At 50.4% G+C, this 21,423-nt stretch overlaps 1 protein-coding gene across 1 annotated transcript; it reads right to left on the minus strand.

Annotated features, from left to right (window-relative positions):
• Positions 1-2,344: 2,344 nt before the first annotated feature.
• On the minus strand, positions 2,345-15,446 carry HSPB8 (heat shock protein family B (small) member 8). Its single transcript, XM_059139677.1, has 3 exons — positions 14,546-15,446; positions 8,544-8,607; positions 2,345-3,380 (listed from the first exon to the last, which is right to left on the minus strand). The coding sequence occupies exons 1-3, from the start codon at positions 14,907-14,909 to the stop codon at positions 3,221-3,223; spliced, it is 588 nt and encodes a 195-aa protein (XP_058995660.1). The 5' UTR covers positions 14,910-15,446; the 3' UTR covers positions 2,345-3,220.
• Between the last annotated feature and the right edge of the window lie 5,977 nt (positions 15,447-21,423).

The raw sequence follows: 21,423 nt of genomic DNA on the forward strand, positions 1-21,423 counted from the left end.
TCCCACGAAGGGCCAAGTCATCTATTTTGATGGCAAGGCTTGTGTGTTTAAGCTGGAAGTGCTTAGGACATTAAGGAGCCAGGTTTCCGGAGTTTGAGATGGTGCCTTTGGCTTAATTTTCCAGGGTGACCCACACTTAACATTCTTTCGCTCAATGCATATTTATTACTTGATGTACCAAACGTGGCTCTTAGCACAGAAGGCGCAGACCATAGGTTTTCCCCACTCCCTACTCGGGGACTCACCATTCATAAGACCAGAAGTAGCAAACACGGAGATCATAGCTTTGTTTCTCTCTCTCTCTCTCTCTCTCTCTCTCAGCTGACCCTCCCAGTGTAAAGACACGGGTTCCAATAGTCACACCTGGTGGGGGCCCCGTAAATACTTTGTTGGACAAACATCCCACCCTGGAAAGCAGAGCAGTCAAGGTCAGTTTGGGTTTTTATGATTTTATGTTATGATTTCTGCTGCCACACAGAGACCCCAGTTGTTGCATGGTATGCTGTGTGGGGACAAGGGTAAGTGAGAGGGGACTCTGGCTACCCTTGTGGCAGTCTGAGCTGAGACCCTATACAAAGAGCCAGTGAGGAGGGTCAGAGAGTAATCGTGAAGAGAGAGAACAGCGTATCCAAAGTGCTGGTAGCAAGAGAGGACTTGTCTGGTTGGAGGAACAGAGGGAAGTTAGGTGAGGCCGGAGGGTGACCGTGGGGGTTAAAGTATGGTGGAGAGACGCCCGGGGGCAGATCCCATAATGCCTTTCAAGCACGGCAAAGAAGCTTGTACTCAATCCTTCTGACAGTGGACAATGGGGAGCCATAAAAGGATTTTAAAAGGGATCCACCTTTCACCTGGGCTCCTGTGTTTTCTTCTTCAGGTGAGGCCCCTACCCCACCTGTCCCGCTACTTACTCAAGTGCTACAACCCTTGTTGTAACACTTGAGTAAGTGCTTGTCAGACTTGTCTGGTCAGACTTGTCCGCCTTCAAATCTGACCAGAGCACTACCCTTCTTTCTGATAAGCCATCATCCCAACCCCCCACCCCCCCTGTAAAGCCCCAGCTTGAAATTCCATCTCTTTTCTTCCCACAAGGTGAATGGACTACTGAAGCCACGCCCATGTTTTCTTTGTGGAGAGAAAGGACGAACCAGGTCTTATTTCGCAGTTAGTCTGGAGTCAGATTGCCCGGGCCCCTTGCTTACCAGGTGTGGGATTTGGGCCAGTGCCCTTAACCCTTCTGAGCCTCAGTTTCCTTATCGCTCAGGTGGAGATGAGAGTTGAACATACCGCAGAGAATTGCCGAGCAATGGAACTGAGCCGACACGTGACACCCTAGCGTGGTGTCTGGTACATGGAAGCCCCCCAGTGAGGGACAGGCCTGCTTTTATCTGACTTTTCCTGTTAAGGGTCTGGGAGCTCATATGGGCAGGAATTGTGGCTCGTTGTTCACTGTATCCTTGACTTCTAGTACAGGACCCAGCAAGTGGGTGTTTAGGAAATAGTCACTGACTTCTGTGGCCATTTGGGGATTTAGAGATGCCCTTGAAGATGGCTTTGCAGCCCATAAGCCCCTCACGAACTCTTACAAAAGCAAATGTCCAGATTCAAGTTCTGCCGTTATGCTGTGACTCACCAGTTAGAATCAGCTTCTTCATTGTAAAACGAATGTCTGCTTAGGGTGTCACGGGAATTAACTGAGATTGGCTGGCCCCATTTTGCTCAATGAGATAAAAGGGAAAGTCTTCTGAGAGCTTCTGGAAAAGATCTTGCCCACTGATAAAAAGGAAAGCCAGATGAGAAGACTTTTTTTATCCCTGCCTTCTCTTTGGGTACATTGTCATATGAAGATGAGGTGACTGGAGCTGCTGCAGCCATTTCGCAAACATGAGGACAAATCTTGTAGACTTTGTCAGAGATGGCAGAGGAAAAAGATCTCTGGGCTCCTAAGTGGCATATGAACTGAAAAAAAATTACTCTGAAATCACTCATCTCTAAATTTCTTGAAAAGTTAGACAATAGATGTTTATGTCATTTTTAAAAAGGATTTTATTTATCTATTTGACAGACAGATCACAAGTAGGCGGAGAGGCAGGCAGAGAGAGAGGAGGAAGCAGGCTCCCTGCAGAGCAGAGAGTCCAACTCGGGGCTTGATCCCAGGACCCTGGGATCATGACCTGAGCAGAAGGCAGAGGCTTTAACCCACTGAGCCACCCAGGTGTCCTGTTAATGTCATTTAAACCGCGATTTGTTGTATATCATTATTTGTAGCTACAAGCATTCCTAATTCATTTCATATCTCTAAATGGTATAGAGTTTAGCATTCCCCATCAAAAGAAGCACACAAGGCTAAGAACATCAGCTCTTTTATTATTATTATTATTATTATTATTATTATTTACTGTTATTTGCCCCTAAACAACAGCACAATTCAAATAACAATGACACACAAGTCCCACTCATATACATAACACCACTAGCCTGTCTGCCAGTCTGTCTGGCCTTTGCTTGGTTCCTGGTGGAGCTGTTTGGAGACAGCCCCCTCTGTAAAAATCCCAAATTGGACATAGGAGGCACAAGAAAGGACATGTGGGGGGGAGGATTTAGCCAGAGAATAAATGGGCTTCCAGAGTTCCTGGGGAGTGCCGGTTTGGGAACATGCTATATAAATGCTTGGCTGAGGAGGAGAAGGCACTGTTTTCAGGTGGCTGTTCGATAAATCCCATACGGGGAGGTAAGACCTAGCTCCCCCCCTTTGTAGGCCAGCGCTACAGAAAAACAGTAGAGTGAGCTAATGGGCTCCATCCACCAAAACATAAAGCAGGCATGAAAGTCAGAACCCAGAACAGGAATCTGGGTGACAGGGAGGTCCCCAGAGAGAAGCAACCTTTGCATTCGCTGCAAGGGAAAATACACTGTGAAATGTCATGTCCCCTACTACCTGTTTTGCAACTACAGAATGTGCAACATTTTCATCATGAGAAAAAAGGTAAAGAAAGAGAATCTCCTAGCATTTTGGCCTCAGGCAACTGAGCATGACCTGCCAAATGCTCCCTCCTGTGGAAACGCCTACTATTACCCTAGCCAGGGAGTCCGTGGTCAGGCCACCCCCACCCCCAACATTTTAGTTACACTAAATCTATGAATTCAGCTAAAGTCATGTACTCTGGAATCAGAGAAGCCCTGGGGATGGCAAGGGGAAAAAAGATGGGCCAGGACTAGGGTCTCAGGAACAGGTAACTTCCCGGCTGTCTTGGGGAAGCTCGTTGTTGAAACTGCTCTCTCCAAATGGTGAGTAAGGGGGGACCTGGGGAGCTTCGATGATCAGCAGGCCCTCTGGGGAAAGCGAGGCAAAGACTGTCACAGGGTCCACCTCTGCGGGAAGCCTAGGAGAAGCACAAGATATCATTCATGTATCCAGTTTCACGTAGCAAACTTTCGTGCATTTAGAAGAAAACAGCTTTTATACGAATTTAGGCTCTGAGGGCATACAATGCTGGGTTTGAATCCCGGCCCTGCCCCTCTCTGGCTGTGCAGTCTTAGCAAGGTCGTTCAGTTGCTCTGATTTTATGCCCTCATCTGCAAATGGAGATAGCAATATAAAACGTGTGTAGTATTTGAAGGGGGTGTAGTATTTGAAAAGGTGAGAGTCTGAACAGGCTTTGCAAATGGTAACATGTTGTTCCAACAGTAACTTACAAGATCTCTGTGGCCCAGACCTTTGGTCTTTGGTTGAGGTCTCCACCCACATTGGAACCCCACGATCCCTTATAGAATGCAGAAGGTGTGAACTCACAGCAGAGAACAAGTTTCCATTTACCCTGTGCCCGCTGAAAGTGCTTTACTGCAGAATGCCTTACTGGTGAATTACTGCCGGAACAGGCTGGCCACATGGCAACATTCTTTCCCATGGTTAGAATGAACCTTGTTTTGGGCCACAGCTGAAGTATCTCTCTTAATAGGTCCTAACTGCTTGGTTCCCAAAACATATTTATAGGAAATGACCTGGCTAGAACTTTATAAAGAGCCCAGAGAGGGTCATAGGTAGGAATTAATATGTCCATTACACAGAACACTTAGCAGAGACTTGGGGACATCAAGTGACAGGCTCAGTCAGCCTCAAAGGGATTTCTGAATCCAACTCTGGTTCCAGTTTTGAAGGGTTTGTTGTTGTTGTTTTGTTTTTATTTGTGTTTTTTTTTTTTTTAATGATTTTTTGATGGTTTTGGGTGAAAGAGACAGTCTGGGACATGGTGTCTTCAACTAATTACCGGAATGGTGAGAACATGTTCGTGGTCTCACTGGGATGCCATTACTTATAAAGACTATGAAAACTATGACCTCTGAGCACTTTCTACATGCCAGATCGTTCACCTAGTTATCATCTGCTTTAGTTGTTAACAATAATCCCACCAGGCAAGTTCTGTTACTGTCCCCACATCCAGACAAGAAAACTGAGGCCAGAGAGGTGAAGTGACTTGCCCAAGGTCACACTGCAGGAAAGCAGCAGATGGGAATGGAATTGGAATCTTAGCCTCCAAACTCAGAGCAGATGACCACAATGCACCAGACTTTTGAGCCAAAAGGGAAACCGGGAGGGTTGATCAGTGTAGACCTTTCCACGGGTCCAGGATGGTCCTGCCTTTAGAAGTACAGAGATTTTGATGAAAGAACCAGGCCAGCAGGCGGACCCACTGCTGGCCAGGGCAGGATCCTTCCTAGAGGGGGTGGGGAGTCTCTGCTGTGAGTAGCAACATGTAGCCACATGAACGGCATGGGACCCAGGAGACTCCTGCTAAATCAGAGCCACAGAGATTAACAAGGGGCCCTCTGGGAAGGAGCGAAGAGAAAAAGGGAACTTGGGCAGAGGCCAAGTCAAACTTCTGAAGCACAGAGGAGGCCAAAAGTCTGGACCTCCCTCCTACTGCTGGGGATCGGCCAACTCTGTTTAACTATTTGCCTGCTAACCCATAGCGCACCTGGTACGATGGGGCAGGGCCGCTGTGATGCAGAGCACGGCCTTTGCAGGCAGGCAGACCTGAGTTCGAATTCTGCTTCTTCCTGACTGTCTGACCTCAGGCTAGTGAGCTGGCCTCTCTGAACCTACCTCCTTATAGGAAAAGTGGGTTAACGGTTTCTACCTCTTAAGGTAGTGCAAGAATTACATGGAATAATGATGTAATTATCAGTGTCTGGCATACAGTAAGTGCTCAATAAGTGTTAGCCTCTGCGTCATTACTACAGTCACTGACTGTTTAAGTGGGCACCTTGATGGCTGTGTATATTTTAGCCCAAGCTGTGGTATCACCAAGCCAAAAAGGTCAGAACCCAAAAGAACCTCCTCTTTTGTTCAGGGCAATGCTCTCATGTTATACCTGGGGAAACTGAGGCCCGGAGGCGGGAACAGACTCTTTCAAGGTCTCTTGCCAGGTGACCTTGGTCACCTGGTGACCATGACATTTTCCCCATGGTGGGAAAATTATTCCTCTTTCATTCTCTTTCTGACCTTCCATTTCATCCAAAGGAAGGTCTCAGCTAAGTGTTAACATCCTTAGCCTCTATCCCTTGCTGTTTTCTGTTTTTAACGGAGAGAGAGAGAGAGCGCGGATTTAAGGCTTGGACCGTTAAGCAGACAGTGCTACCTATTCAACCGCATTTTTCTTTCATTGCAGTTATTTTGATTGCCCTCTTCAATGAAGATTTTAGTAGGAATTTAACTTTTGCAAAAGTGACCTGATCCAAAAGAAAAGAAATCTTAAGCAAATAATAATATGGGAACCTAAGCACATAAGGCAAAAAGTAGTTGAAAATGGTCCGTGAATGACTGCAGTCTGGTCTCTCCTAATCAGGTAGGAAGGCCATGGGCTTTGAAGGCGGGGAGACCAGTGTTCAAATCCCAGATCTGGCTCGTTCCTAGCTGTGTGACCTTTGTGGGATTTCAGAACCCCTCTGAGCTTCAGTTTTCTCATGCAGAAGATGGTCTTAATAATACTACTTCATAGGATTCTTTTAGGGCTGAAATAATACTAAAACTAATCCCCTCTTCACATGGGTCTTGACACCCTGCAGATGTCAGTAAATGGCAGAACGGATATCTGGGAAGGTGTGGAGCGAGGACCTAAAGTTTGCTTTGACTCTGAGCATCTTCCAGGGATGATTTTCTGAGTCCCCTGCTTCCTGTCCTCCCACCCAAGTTATAGTCTTGTCCTGCCCCTAACCTGATTGGCAAATTCCAAGACCACTCCTGCTCTGCCTCATCAGTCAACATGGCGCCTTTCACATGGGGATGGATGTGTTGGGAAGAACTTTCTAGCCTTGGCAAAGGCAAACAGCTGTAGCATCCTGCCTGGGAGGAAATCTCCAAGGGGCTCAGTGTGGCTGAAGGAGCCTCCCTGTCCTCTGATGACCGGAGCTTTTCCTAGGAGAGGTAATGGAGCCTCCTAAGAGTGGGCCTGGGCCATCCTTGGTGTCTAGAGTCTGGGCAGAGCCAGGGGGGTCCCAGGATGTCCCGGCTGCTCTCATGTGACTCCAGCTTGGCCGAGTTTTTTTAGTAATATTAGCCCCCACGGACTGAACACTGAGTGTGAATCCCATGCGAAGTGCTTCACACGACTCCTCTCATTCCCCAACACAGCTCTGTCCATGAGGGCATGTGGGGACAGAAGCTCAGGGCAGTTCACGGATCTGTTCCAAGTTACCCACTTTCTTTATCATGGAACCAGGCCTCCCTACATCCAGAGTAGTTTCAAAAGACTTAGCAGCTGACCCAGTGGGACAATGACCCACCAGAATGGATGGATATGTGTCATAGTGATGGAGGGGGGTGTTGGGGACTCCTTGTTGCTGGAACGTGGGGAAGGTGTGGAGGGCCTCCCTGGGGGCAGAGTCAGGCTGGGCAGGGTGGTTAGGGAGGGCGCTTAGGGGGCTCAGGACAATGGCTAGTTTAATATTTTAACAAGTAGCTCTGCTCAGCAGCTGGACCCCAGCTGTGCCTTGAGCCGCTTTAGGCAATTCTGTCTGGTCAAGTCACCCCCACAAGCTGCTTTCCCGGAGCCCTCGGAGATGGAGAAGTCCACATTTTATAAAGACGATTAACCCCCTGACTTCTTTCCAATTCAGTCCCTTCCACAGCGTTGTCCCGCCTGGGACTTCATCCTGACGCCTTATCTGAGTCTCTTCCGAGAAACAGCAGCTTCCCCTGCACTCCCCGACCCTTTCTTTCCTCCTCTCTCTCTCCCGCCCAGCAGCGTCCGTCCAGGGAGCGGAGTGGGTCTTGGGGATGGCAGGCGAGCCAGCGAGTGGGAAGGAAAGCAGCCCATTCGCCTTATCAGGAAGCGTCCATGGGCTTCTAAGAACTCCAGAGGCGCTGGGCGGGTCAGGACTGGGCACATGGAGGGAGAGACAGGACTGCAGAATCTCTTCCAGACCCGGGACATTTCCACCAGGGATAGGCATGGAGTAAAAACTCAACACCGCCACGCATAGTAGTAAAAACAAACACTACTTATGGGAACCTACTGTGCACCAGTGGCCCTGCCATGATTTCATTTCCGTTTCTGTTGGTGACTCCGGAATCAACAGCCACCCGGTCCCTTTTACAGGTGCTGAACGGCATCCCGTGTTCTAGGCATGAGCCCTGTGCCCAGGGTTCAGGGATCTGTTTGGGGCTGTTCTACATTCGAACTGTAAGGACTCTGGGCAGGTCACTTCCTCTCTGGGAACTTAGTTTCCCCGTCATACAAGGAGGGTCATGTCCCTTCTGCCTGCTGCAAAGATTAAATGCATTGACTGGGACAAGACTCTGGGGCCAGAAGTGGATACGCACGTAGTAGAGAGCTGCTGGGGAGGGGTGTGTCTGGGAAGAGGAGTCCCCGGTCAGCCCCTTGCCCTAGGCTCCCTCCCTCCAGCTGGCTGGCCTTGATTCACTGGGCCAGCCTGCTGGCCTTCCTGCTGCTGGCCTGATTCCCCAGGCTCAGCTCTCCCCACACCCCTCCGCAAAATGTGCCCTTCATGCGTCCTCAGCCTCCAAAGCCCTCCCGGGAGGAGACCGCAGTGTCGGGACACCTTCCAGCTTCATTCCCTCAGGTGCTCTAGGGAAGGCAGCCTGCTCTCCCGTGGTGGGACACTTAGAGCAATCAACCTTCGCAAGATTCTGCTGGGTACTGGGCACCAGGGGAGGGTCTCTCTTGACGTTGGTGGAGATCCTTCCCAGGCCTGCCACGTGGCTCAGCGAGTGCCCCAGTTTGCATGGCATCACAGATGTGTCATTTGGCCTCTCAGACTCTCCATCTGCAAAGTGGCCTCGTTGATGACCGCCTCACAGGGCATTGAGCAGGTGTGACGACCGCATTTACGCACCCCCCTTTCTGGGACCCCATGGCAGGTTTGCTGTGACACCTTCTCCACTTTAGGGGTGAGCCTTGAATTCCCTGATCTGGGGCTTGTCTTGAAAGAGAGATGCCTAAGAGGGAGTCGCTCCAGATCTTGGGTCCCGGACATGACCCGCTCCTCTACCCCTACCCCAGAACCCACACCACCAGGGAACTTACTGGATTTTCTTTGTGAAGTTCTTGGAAACGATGCCACCTTCTTGCTGCTTCTCTTCATGTTTGCCTAGAATAGAGAGGAATGCCGCGGGTAAGCATCTATGTCCCCAGGACTCGGTCAGGCCTCGGGCTTGGGTTCGAGTCCTGCCCCAGCCCCTGCTCCACCCTTTGGCTCAGGGCTCAGTCTGGAGACACCAGTTGTCTGAGCAATCTCATCCCTTCCCCCTAGATGGCCAGCCAGTCTAACCAGAAGGCTAGCCTCCCAGGAAGGCTGGTAGAAAAGAAGCAGGGGACATGTGTTGATGGCTGGCTTGCTGCCCAGTGGGCTTTACAAAGCTCAGAGCCTTTCCTAGCTTTGAAGGTAGGTTTCCTTCCCCTTTGGTTATGGGGGCGTAAGTGATGAAGCCCAGTGATGGGTCCACGGTCACCTAGCAGGTGCATGGCTCGCCTGGGCTCTGAATCAGCTCTCACTGACTCTGCGCTTAATGCTGGGGTCTCACAGCCCTCTTCCTGGCCCAGCTTGTGATTAGCTGAGCCACATCACCTGTACCTAGAACAGATGAATTGCCTGGAAATAATGCTTCAATCTGCTAAAACAAACAAACAAAACAAAAACACCCTGAGTCTCCAAAGTGGGGGGGGGGGGTCTCCTTAAAAAATAGAACACTAGACACCACAGATATGAAATTCTCCCAGCCCGGCCTTCTACAGGGTAGCAGGGGAGGGAAACCCTTCTTTCTTCAGGAAGAAAAAAGATAAGATTACAGGAAGGTGTGAGCCCAAACTGGCTATCGCCTTGCAATTTATATAGCAACTTCTGAGCCTCTTGGCTGCTTCTCACTCTTTTTCCTTTATTAAATGGGGAGAACCTCTAATTCCTCTCTCTCTCTCTTTTAAGATTTTGTTTATTTATTTGAGACAGAGTAAGCACAAGCTGAGGTCATGGGCAGAGGGAGAAGCAGACTCCCCGTTGAGCAGGGAACCCAATGTTCAGCTCAAACCTTGGACCCCAAGATCATGACCTGAGCCCAAGGCAGATGCTTAACCAACTGGGCCAACCAGGCGCCTCTCTAATTTCTCTTTAAACAAACCAGATCAGTGCCCAGTGGAGCTTTCCAGCTCCTATCTTTATTTGTTCCTCATCTGTGAGGCCACTTTCCCCAGCCAAGAACCCTCATGCACACAGGGACACCCTTCTGAGAAGCTTTGGAATCCAGAATGTAAATAACCTTGTAGGAATTTTTTTTTTCCAGCCCAGGTTTTTAAAAAACTGACAATTTATAGGTGATTACCTTATTAATTGCACTTTTTATTATTCACAATTTCTTTATTAATGACTTTGTTCTGATTGTAAGGCAATACAAACATACCCTAGAAAAATGTAGAAAATAAAGAAGTACATGATGGCCCCTCCCCGCAGGAAACCACATTTTTTGGCATAAGTTCCAGACTTATCTTTCTGTGTTACTTAGGCATGCATAAATATTATATAGCAGAGATGTATATCACATATTTTCACAAATGGGATCATATTTTATGTTACGCTCAAAACTGCTATCTCTTGCTAACACGTGATAATGATTTTTCCATGCTGTTCCAAATACCCTCCCACAACATGACTTTTTAATTGTTGCACAGTGTTCCACTGTAGGGAAATTTAAGTTCATTTAGCCACTTCCTGACTTTTGGGCACCGAGACGGGTCTCTGACCTTGGAGAGAACCTCACTGCACCGAACTTCCTTACAGCTGGATCTTCGCATCCAGCCTGATGACTTCTTTAGGATAAAGTCTAAGTTCTGGAATTTCTGAGGCTCCATGTGTATAGCTAAACGGCTCTTAGGAAAGGCTGCTTCCGTTTGTTCACTCACGGGCTGGGCAGAAAGGGGTACACGGAGAGGAATTTGTTTTTAAACCCGAGTGTCTGGTTACCCAGAGCTCGCTTTGTTCTGAAGGTGCTGTTGCTGGGAGAGTCGATTTGGACCTGCCAAGTCCATGAGTACCAACTGTCCAGCCCTAACCCAGGCCTGTGGCCAGGGGAGCACTGCCTGTTCCCTGACACCCTCCCCAGAGCCTGGGCCTCCAGAGGCCTGCTTCCCCTGGGGACCGGCCAGTGCTTCTGACTCAGCCCTTTTGCACACTTGGTGTCCTGAGAATAAGAAACAATAACGAAGATCAAAAGAATAGCAGTAGCAGACTCCTATATAGTGCTTCTATGATGTCAGCTACCCCCCATCCCCCAGCCCCTGGCTATAGCTACTTCTTTCATTTTCATGATAACCTTAGAAAACTGGGGTGTAGGCGGGGGATGGAAGTTCAGAGAGGTTAAGTGATATGCCTAGGGTCACACAGCTTGGAAGTGTTGGAGCAAAGTGATGTAGGTTTTGGACCTAGCACATCCCTATTCCTCTCTGAGCCTCAGTTTATTCTTCTCTAAAATGGGGATGACAACACCTTCCTAATTATTGGGTTGCTGAGCGAATGAGAATGAGTCACAGAACTGCTTTGTAAATTGTAAAAATGTGTGAAGGCGAAGGTTTGTGGCTTATTTTGATGTCTGGAAAAAGGACTGCTCCTGAAAGGCTAAGCTTGCCTGTCCATGCCCTGAAAATGGGGTACTGGGGTTAGGGAGGGGAGGATCTCTGAGCAGGCGCAGCTCCAAGATTTCCATAAAGAGGAGCCTGGTTGAAAATGGATGTTGTCTACCCGAGGCTCATCTTGAAGCTTAATTTGCATATAATTTGAATATCTATTTATTGGGGCAGCTTAAGGATTATGAGTGATTTTTAATTTCTTCTTTTGCTTTCCTATCTCCATTTTCTACCATGGAAATATTTTATTTTTGTAAACAGAAAAAAGGTAATTATGATTCTTTTTTTAAAAAAAGAACTCATCCAGAGGCCATCGCAAGCCAGAGGCCCCTCACAGCTACTATTTTTCCAGCATGCCTCAGAGAAATGTAGCTGCCAAGAAGCAGGCATCAGCACTCTGGGGAAAGCCATTGGCTTAGCTAAAGAAAGAAGGTGCTGTTTCCAGGGGATTCAGAGGCCCTGGGATTAAGGAGAAGGGGGGTGGGCATAAGGCCTCTGGGTTTTCCAGTTCCTCCTTGGCCAGGACCTGGCCCAGTGGCCCATGAAGAGAACACTTCTTGGCTGGAGGCTGCAGGGTAGTAGGGGTGGATAAGGCATCATGGAAAGCATCTAGTCTAGCATTTTCCAAATACTTCCCTGGAACTAGACACTCAGATGTGGTCAGATAAGACTGGGCTGCCTCCAGAGATCCACAAACTACCCTAGCAAATTCAAAGCTCTGATAAGTCCTGCAATGACTTGTTTATAATTTTGTTTCCTCTGGCTCGTTTCTAAAATTCTGGACCTCCTATCCTGCATTCTTAGATACCTACTGATATCTTAAAATGTACCCTTTGACAAATACTGATTTAGATAAACTCCTCCTAAGTAAAACGGAGATCCAAGATATGGTGGGGTTTGCCCAAGGTCATATAATCAGAAGAAAATCTGGCCATCCTGACTCAGAACTGTCTAAGCAGGCTTGGCTCTTTGAATTGCCATAGAGGATGGCAGGGGTGTGCAGATCTCAGGTGAGTTACTATCCCTGAGTCTCAACTTCCTCACTTACCAAGTGGGTATCACAAACCTACCTACCCATGTTGCCTTGGGAGTCCATGTGAGGAACCAGGGAGCCAACATACGTAGGTATTGAGAGCCAGGTGCTTGAGGAAGAATAGGTCTGCCGTTATGTGATGTAGGATTAAAGACTGGATCTGATTTTAAATGGAGCCCCGATATCAATCTGATTTCTTAAATCCATTTTCTGAGAGTCTCTGTACGTGTCCTCAAGGGATTTGGATTCCCTCAAGCTGAGGTTGCTAAGTGCACACCTGGGAGGCATTTTTATAAAGTTAAAAGGCTTTGTCTGCCTTACGGAAGCACCCAACAACCCTATTTCACAAATATGGAAACTGAGGCTCCATGACTTGCTCAAAGCCTCATGCAGAGCTGGATTAGTAAAGTGCTTAGCCAGGATCTCAGCCTGGAGCTGCCACAGCCCATTCAAAAAGAAGCACCTAGAAAGGAGTATGAAGGAAATACCTCCCAGGGGCCTCCTAGAGGGGCCACAGGGCATGGGAAACCCTCTAACCTGGGGTGGAAGATTCTGGAATCCTAATTAAAGCAAGGATGGGGGAGGTGGTGGTGGTAATCCCCTTATTCACAGAGTGCCAGATGGAAAAACACTTACTCGCCCCATCTCACAGACTTTCTGCATTTATCATCATACACTGTGTGTATCTTTTATGTTCCCTACGGACTTGCAGGGCTGATATTACGCTCCCCATTCTTCAGATAAGGAAGCTTAGTGGGAAGACGTTTCTTGTCCTTATCCATCTGGCCAGGTCGGGATTTGAACCCAGGTCTCAGGGAGCACCTACCACTTATGGTCTCCCAGGGCCTTGCGCTGTGCCCAGCATTTTAATAACAGCCGTGTCACAGCCATGAGAATACTGATCCCTCGTGTCCCAGGCAGCAGGTCTACACTGGACACACATCAGCTCATATAATACAGCCATCTTCCTGCCGTGTAGCCACTGGAACCCCCATTTCCAGATAAGGAAACAAAGCCTAGAGAAGATAAACAGTTTGCCCATCCTGCTGGGCCGTGGCAGAGCCCGGTTCAGAACTGCAGCCAACTTGGAAAGGCCCAGCCGAACCCTTCCATCCACACGTGGCCCCAGCGTGTCTCGTGGCCCATCATACCCTGCCCTGGCCTCTGATGTTTATAATTCCACCCTGCGAGGCTTTGAAACTACCCCCACGCACGGCCCTGCCCTGCCGGGCTTGTCTCTGCCCAGCCTGGCTTTGCAATGGCTTTTATTGATTTTCTGGCTGGGAGCCTGCCAGGAACACACTCTTTTTAATGGAGCGTTAATTGCGAGGGAAGAGAGAGGAAGCCGTTCCTCCTCGCTGCCAGGCTTAATGGGGACTGGGCCTCCTGTCTCCTCTTCCTGTCTCCCAGGCTGGGAGGTGGCTCAAGCCCTAGGCCTGGAGTCCTGGGCAGGCCCAGACTCTTCCTCCTGGCTGCTGACTCATGGCGTGACCTTGGACAAGTCCTGCTTGGGCCTCAACCTTCTCAGCTGCAAAATGGGAGTAGACAGGCCCTGCTTCTCAGGGCTGGAGTGAGTGAGGGGTTATCTGGTAGAAGGAATGTAAGAGTCTTACCCCAGTTCTTGGTAGCCAATAGGTGCTCAATAAACCATCAAATCATTTTTGGCCTCCTAGTTCCCAAGACAGCCTGGTTTAAATCCATGTGGCCATGGGCAAGTTACTTTAAGCTTTCTGTGCCTCAGTTTCCTCATCTGTTAAAAAGAGGACACAAACAACCCCCCACCCCTGCCCTGTTGTTTTAACTGAGCTGCTACAGGTAAAGTGTGTAGTATGGTGCCAGGTAGACAGTAAGTGCTAACCAGGGTTGCCAGTTAGTATCGTTACTGTGACTACCATGCCTCAGTTTCCTGTTCTGGGACAAGGGAAGGTATTCCTCTTGAAACCTGTGCTGAGTATTAGCTCAGTCATGGCATACCCTTCTACACTGTGCTGTGCCCCTGGGGTGTCGGGAGTCCTAGCTCTTGTCTTTATATTTCTTCTCTGTTTAACTTATTCTTTATATGAATTTTTTTTTCTGTCAAAACACGTGCTGTGGTTTCCGTTTCCCTGCCTCTACTCTGACTGGTACAGCCCCCAAAGCCCCCCCCCCCCCCCAACAGCTGTGTTGGGTTGAGGTGTCTCCTGGAAGCCTGGACAGGAGTGCTTTTCCATAAAGATAACTTCTGTGGGCTCACTGGGCTGCATTCCTGAGCCCTGAAGTCACCTGTGTCACACGCTGCTGTCACAGCTCACCCTCTAAGGGAACAGACGTTCTCTTGGCTGTTCCCGGGCCTGAGGCCTACACCCCTCTCCTGGGTTCTCTCTCACTTCTGCCCCTCACTCACCGGACACCTCCACGTAGCCGTCCTTGGTCTTCACCATCAGTTCCTCTGGCTTAAAGCTGTGCACGTTGACGCACACTTTCCAGGGCTCCCCCGGGAAGGGAGGGGGACTCCTGCCCTCCGCAGGTACCCCAAACCTGGCTGCAGCCGTCGGCCCCCGAGGCACCATGCCTGACCTCAGGGTCCCAGGCCACCCAGGGGAGAATCGAGGCAGGGCCCAGTTGCGCCATGAGGCCGTCAGGTCGTCGGGGAAGGGGTCCATGCCAAAGTCATCATCCAGCAGGCGGGAGGAGAGGGGCGAGTCCCGGAAGGGGTCTCGGCGCAGGCGGCTTGGGTAGTGGCAGAAGGGCATCTGACCATCAGCCATGACTGCTGAGCTGGAGGGGAAACAGAGGCTCAGAGAGAGGGAGCCACCTGCCCAAGGTCACACAGCAAGGTGATGTGGGGGGCAGCTGGCCCTCCGAGCTTATTCTTCAGCTTCAGAAAATGCTGAACCATCCACTGCCAAGGACAGAGGGGGGTTTACCCGGCTGGGGTCCAGCCCCCAAAGGCACTTCAGAGGCGACCTCCAGCCGGCCCAGCAGAATTCCAGAGGGCCGCGCTCTCCGCACTGCCTCACCGGAGATCAGCCAGTCCCTGTCCGCCCAGGCTGTCCAGGCTCTCAGCCAGAGCCGCTGAGACGCCTGGAGGAGCGTCAGGAGCTTAATAAACCCAGGGACGCAGGCCTAGAAACTTCTCCTTGCTTCTCCTGGGCTCAGAGCCTTCTATTTATTGCCGCTTGGGGCTGGGGGCGGGTTTTGCCAGTGCCTCCTGTCACAGGAGTATTCGGAGGTGATGAACCAGTCCCTGAGAATCCGATGAGGGAACAGCTGGGCTCCCAGGGGGGCGGGGAGTGGCCTTGTCGTCCTAGTCCAGCCAGCCGGTCCGGACACTCTCCTCCCCCGCTGGGCTCTGCTCCGCCCCCCTCTTCCCTGCTCCCTCCCCCAAGCTGCCTCCCCACGCTCCTTGCAAAGGCTGGCTAGGCTATTAATAACCCTCTGCCTGCCAGGGCTCAGGCCACCCCAGGAATACCTTCTCCAGAGCCTGCTGCGTTTCGCCCCACCTTGGGGTCCTGCAGAAGGAGACGAGAGAGATGGGAGCCTGTGGATTTGAAGGCAGGTGGCCTTGGGCTGCAATTCCTACTTACAGCCTGACCGGGGAGCTTGCCTTCAGCATCCTATGAGAGCAGTGTGCCCTGGGCATCTGTGAGCCCGTCAGTTTTCCCACCTGTAAAATGGACATAATATCCATCCATCTATTGAAGGGCATCTTGGCTCCTTCCGCAGGTTGGTACATATACCCAAAGGAGTGTTACTCAGCCATCAGAAACTCGGAATGTGCATCATTTGCATTGACACGGATGGACCTGGGGGGGATTATGTTAAGCGAAGTAAGTCAAGCCCAGAAAGACAATTATCAGATGGTTTCACTCATTGGGGGAACATAGGCAATAGCCCAGAAGATGAAATCTGAAGAGGAAGGAATCAGAGAGAGAGATGAACCATGAGAAACTGTGGACCCTGGGAAATAATCTGGGGGGACCAGAGGGGAGGAGGTGGGGGAGGGAGTGACAGGGTGATGGGCATTGAGGGCACCTGCTGTGATGAGCACTGGGTGTTATACTTAGCTAATGAATCACTGAGCACTACATCAAGGACTGATTATATACTCTACAGTGGCTAACGGAACATAAAAAACCCATATAATCCCAATACCAAAAAATTAAGTTTTATTAGAACACACACACAAAAATTGTACATAAATGAAAAAAAAAAAAACGGACTTAATAGTAGTCACCTCGTGGGTGTGTCCCTGAGGACTGCTAAACATTCAGCAGACTGACTCTTTCTTTGATATATTCGATTTTGAGTTCTCAATTACGTAAGGCTTGCTGTGTGCGAGGCCCTGTTTGAAGCGCTTTCCAGTTATTAACCTGGCTTCAGCCACAACAACAGTCCTGTGAGGAACCTGCCCTTGGAAGGGATAACCAGTGGTAGTCCTATTATGACTGTTAATAATGCTAATTATCAGAAGGTGCCCGGGTCTGGTCTGAACCAGAAGCCCAGAGAGGACCTGCTTGCTGGATTTCTCTGTTCCTCCCCCGCAGCTTGGAGAATGAACTTACACATTGTCCTTCGACAATAAGCTTGGGCCCCCTGAGCTTGGGTTCCCATCTCTGATCTGGCCCCAACAAGAGGTGGGCGCTGTGGGCACACTGTTCTCTCTCTCTGGGCTGCAGGGTCTCAGCCCTGCCTTCCTCGCAGGGTGGGGTGGGGTGGGGTGGGGGTGTTCAGGAATTCAGTGAGTCACTGGTTGAGAAATCAGTTTGAGGTTAAGCAGTGCCTGCGTGAGGCCGTTTGCTAAAAATAATAGTATGGGGAACAACAGCCGTCACCATGTAGAGCTCACTCCTGTGTACCTGTCTTCCTGGGAAGCCCAGGGCTGCCCTCCTCATGTTAAACCCCCACAACAACAACGGGGGTGTTCTCACCACCCCCATTTTGCAGGTGAGAAAGCAGAGGCGTGGGGCGTGGCTCTGGGTGGCAGGGCCGGGGTGGGGGGCACCTGGGGCCGTGTGGAGCAGACAAGACAGGTGGAGACCCCCACTCTCCCTGCCCAGCTGGCCGAGAGTGGGAGACCGAGGTGCCCCCCACTCCCCCATCCCGAGGAAGCGACTGGGTCCCCGTTTGACTCTGGTGAGATCATGTGGCTCTCGAAGCTTCAGGCTGACGACGTCATGGCTGGGCACAGAAGCCTCGGCTCTCCCTGTCATTACAGCTGGGGCGGGGCGGGCAGGTTTGGAGCCAGAATGGGGAGATTCATTGTGTGACCTGGAGAAGAAAGTCCCGCCTGGGACCTGGGCTGGGGCCGGGGTGAGGTCTCTCAGTGGGTGGCTCTGTCCCCAGTGCCTTTGTGTGTGGATTTGAGTGGGTGGAGCGGGCGAGTGTGTTTATGCACGGATGGGGCTGTGTTTATTTATGGGCGAGTCCGCTGACGGGTGTGTGCTGCTCCTTCCTCGCTAGGCCTCTTTGCCACAACCCCACAGAGCCTGCATCCACCTTCTCATTTCAAGGATGCCTGCAGCCCCGAAGCCAGCAGGAGAGGAGGGAGGGTGTACAGCTAGAAAGCAGAAATAGCCATCATTAGCATTTTCCCAGCACTTTCCATGTGCTGGCTTTTGTTCTAAGCCTTTGAATTTATGGATATTAACTCATGGAATCCCTCCTACAACCCTACATAGAAGGGGCTTTAAAAAAAATTAACAAACAATGTATTATTTGCCCCTGGGGTACAGGTCTGTGAATCGTCAGGCTTACACACTTCACAGCCCTCAGCATAGCACGTACCCTCCCCAATGTCCATCACCTAGCCCCCCTGTCCCTCCCGCTTCTCCCCCCAGCAGCCCTCAGTTTATTTCCTGAGATTAAGAGTTTCTTATGGGGCGCCTGGGTAGCTCAGTGGGTTAAGCCACTGCCTTCAGCTCAGGTCATGATCTCAGGGTCCTGGGATCGAGTCCTGCATCAGGCTCTTTACTCAGCAGGGAGCCTGCTTCCCTCTCTCTCTCTCTCTCTCTGCCTCTGCCTCTCCATCTACTTGTGATCTCTCTCTGTCAAATAAATAAATAAAATCTTTAAAAAAAAAAAAAAAGAGTTTCTTATGGTTTGTCTCCCTCCCGATCCTACCTTGTTTCATTTTTTCCCTCCCTACCCCCCAACCCCCCCCCGCCTCTCAAATTCCTCATATCAGAGAGATCATATGATAATTGTCTTTCTCTAATTGACTTATTTCGCTCAGCATAATACCTTCTAGTTCCATCCACGTCATTGTAAATGGCAAGATTTCGTTTGAGAGCTGCATAGTATTCCATTGTGTATATCTCTCACATCTTCTTTATCCATTCATCTGTTGATGGACACCTAGATTCTTTCCATAGTTTGGCTATTGTGGACATTGCTGCTATAAACATTCGGGTGCACGTGCCCGGAGGGGGCTTTATTATCCCCGTTTTACTGCTGAGAAAACCGAGGCTCAGTGAGATTATAGGACTCACCGGTGTCTACACACCCGGTTAAGTGGCAGAGCTGCGATTCGAACTTAGGCAGTCTGGCTCTTGACCCTTCTGCTGCACTACCTCTTACCATCGCAGTCATGGCTCACATCTATTGAGCACTGACTGTGTACCCGGCCATGAGCCCAGCACTTTATTCTTGACCTCACTGGACCCTTATGGTTCGGAGAGGTGAAGCCACCTGCCAAGGGCCACACTTGGGGGAACTCGGGGCCCCGGTCTCATCTAGTGATCCTCCCACATGCCTGCTGTATGCGGTACCCATCCCCTCCGCCCCCACGTTCTCATCACGTTTCTGGGTCAGGCCAACCTTCCATTTTGGGCAGCTACTCATCCTGCTGGCACAGCCACCTGGAGAGGAGTCAGTAAACCCTGCATCTGGCTGTCATTAGCCAGATGAAAACATGGGGACAGGCCCAGGAGGAGCCAGGGAGGGAATGGGGCCTCCAGGCTGGCTCTCTCTGGGAAGGAAAGATCCTGTGGGATACGTGTGTGTGTTGGGGCAGGGGTGGGGGGCAATAGTAGACCCCAGGTTCCAGAACAACAGATGTTCACTTAGCTGCTTTCTTCTTAGAGCTTTTTTTTTTTTTTTTAAAGATTTTATTTATTTATTTAACAGACAGAGATCATAAGTAGGCAGAGAGGCAAGCAGAGAGAGAGGAGGAAGCAGGCTCCCTGCCAAGCAGAGAGCCCGATGCGATGCGGGGCTCGATCCCAGGACCCTGAGATCATGACCCGAGCCAAAGGCAGAGGCTGACACCACTGAGCTACCTAGGTGCCCCTAGAGCTTTCACCTGGGAAGGACCAGAGGTCATCCTGGAACAGGCAGCCCAGGGGGAGGGTGACCTCACCCTGCAGCCGGGAAACGGGGGCCCAGGAGGGAGCAGCAGCAACCTGAGGTCACCCCGGTGGCGACAAAGACATCGTTGTTTCACTAACCACTTTCGTGTCCTTTCCTTCCTTCCACAGCAGCAAGACCCCACGTTCCCTCTTCCCCTAGGTATTTCCAGCCCCTGGCTCTGCCCAGCCTCACCACCCCCAACCCCCCCCAACCCCCCAACCCCCCCCCCCCCCCGCCCTTAACCTGCAGGCCCAGCCCTAACCCTGTGTGGGGCGTGGTCTTACAGGGACTGAAGGAGGGGGCTCTGTGGCTCCCTCAAAGGCATAGCGTTCTTGCTTACCGTGTTCTCTACAATTCTAGGGGTCTGGAGCTTTCGTTCCAGGCATGAGGGCAGATCCAGGTCCAGGAAGACCCGTCTCAGAGTTCCCCCTAGAGCCCAACACACCTTCCAGCAAATGGGGGGTGCATATGCTCATTTCCTTTTTTCTTATCTTTCTCAGAGTCCCCCAACGGGTGACGCTTATTGGAATTTCCAAGAGGGCAGCATCCTTGGGAGCCTCGCTCACAGCAGCGTCCCCTGTGCCTAGAAGGGGTGCCTGGTGCCTTATGGGAGCTCAGTAGATCTGGGTCGAGCAGATGATGTCGTGTTAGCAGCCCTGGGTCCGAATTGCCTTGCCTACATGGGACCAACCCTGTGCACAGTAACAGCACCAGACTGTTAACGAAAATTTCCAGGGTTCTTAGGAGGGACCGAGTGAAATGGTTTCCAAGCATGCTCTGTCTTTATTCCTCACGACAGCCCCCCTCCCAGAAGTTTCGCTCTCATTATCTCCATCTCACAGGCGAAGAAACAGGTTCAACAGGAAGGAGCTCGTCCAAGACCACCAGCTTGTGACTTCTAAACCCCGCTGTGTCTCAGCCTCGGGCCCAGCCCCCAGTGCTCCTTCCTTCAGCAAACACCCGTGCAAAAACAGATGATTAATAAATAAAACAACCCACATACTCTCTCCCTGCACAAGTCAATGCCCTCATAGTCCCACACGGCTAATGCTTATTGATTGAGTTCTGGCCTCCTTTTACTATTATCTCTCAAATTCTTTCCAGGGACTGCTTTCTCTGACCACCTCTATAGGTAGTAGTAGTAGTAGTAATAATAATAATAATGATAATACTTAATTAACCTTTTGTAAGAGTTGTATTTTGCATAAATCTATTTACTCCTATTCCAATTTGCTCTACGATAGGTATGATTATCCCTGCTCAAAGATGACAATGTTGAGGCACAGAGAGGTTAAGTAACTCACTGAAGCTGACCCAGCGACTCCGTGGTAGAGCTGAGACCCAAATCCAGGCAACTGACTCCAGAGCCCGTGCTCCGAACCACCACATGATTCCGTAACAACCACCCCTACCACGAAAACAGTAAAGGTCCCACCATTATTTGAGACCCCTTATGTGCCAAGCTCTACTTGACACACTAGATGCCTTACCTCTCTCTTCATCTTCATGGCAGCCCTATGAGGCAGGAGTATATTGCCTTTTTTTTTTTTAAAGATTTTATTTACTTATTTGACAGACAGAGATCACAAGTGGGCAGAGAGGCAGGCAGAGAGAGAGGGGGAAGCAGGCTCCCTGCTGAGCAGAGAGCCTGATGCGGGGTTTGATCCCAGGACCCTGGGATCACAACCTGAGCCGAAGGCAGAGGCTTATCCTACTGAGCCACCCAAGTGCCCCCAGAAGTATATTGTTAACCCCATTTTATGTTGTTGTTGTTGTTGTTTAAAAGATTTATGTATTTATTTATTGGACAGATCAGGAGAGAGGGAGGGAGAGAGCACAGGCAGGAGGAGCAGGAGAGGGAGAAACAGGCTCTCTGCATAGCAGGGCTCGATCGCAGGAGCCTGGGATCATGACCTGAGCCGAAGGCAGACT

Source organism: Mustela lutreola, chromosome 11, assembly GCF_030435805.1.
Source record: "Mustela lutreola isolate mMusLut2 chromosome 11, mMusLut2.pri, whole genome shotgun sequence".
In the NCBI taxonomy this organism is placed as follows: Eukaryota; Metazoa; Chordata; class Mammalia; order Carnivora; family Mustelidae; genus Mustela; species Mustela lutreola.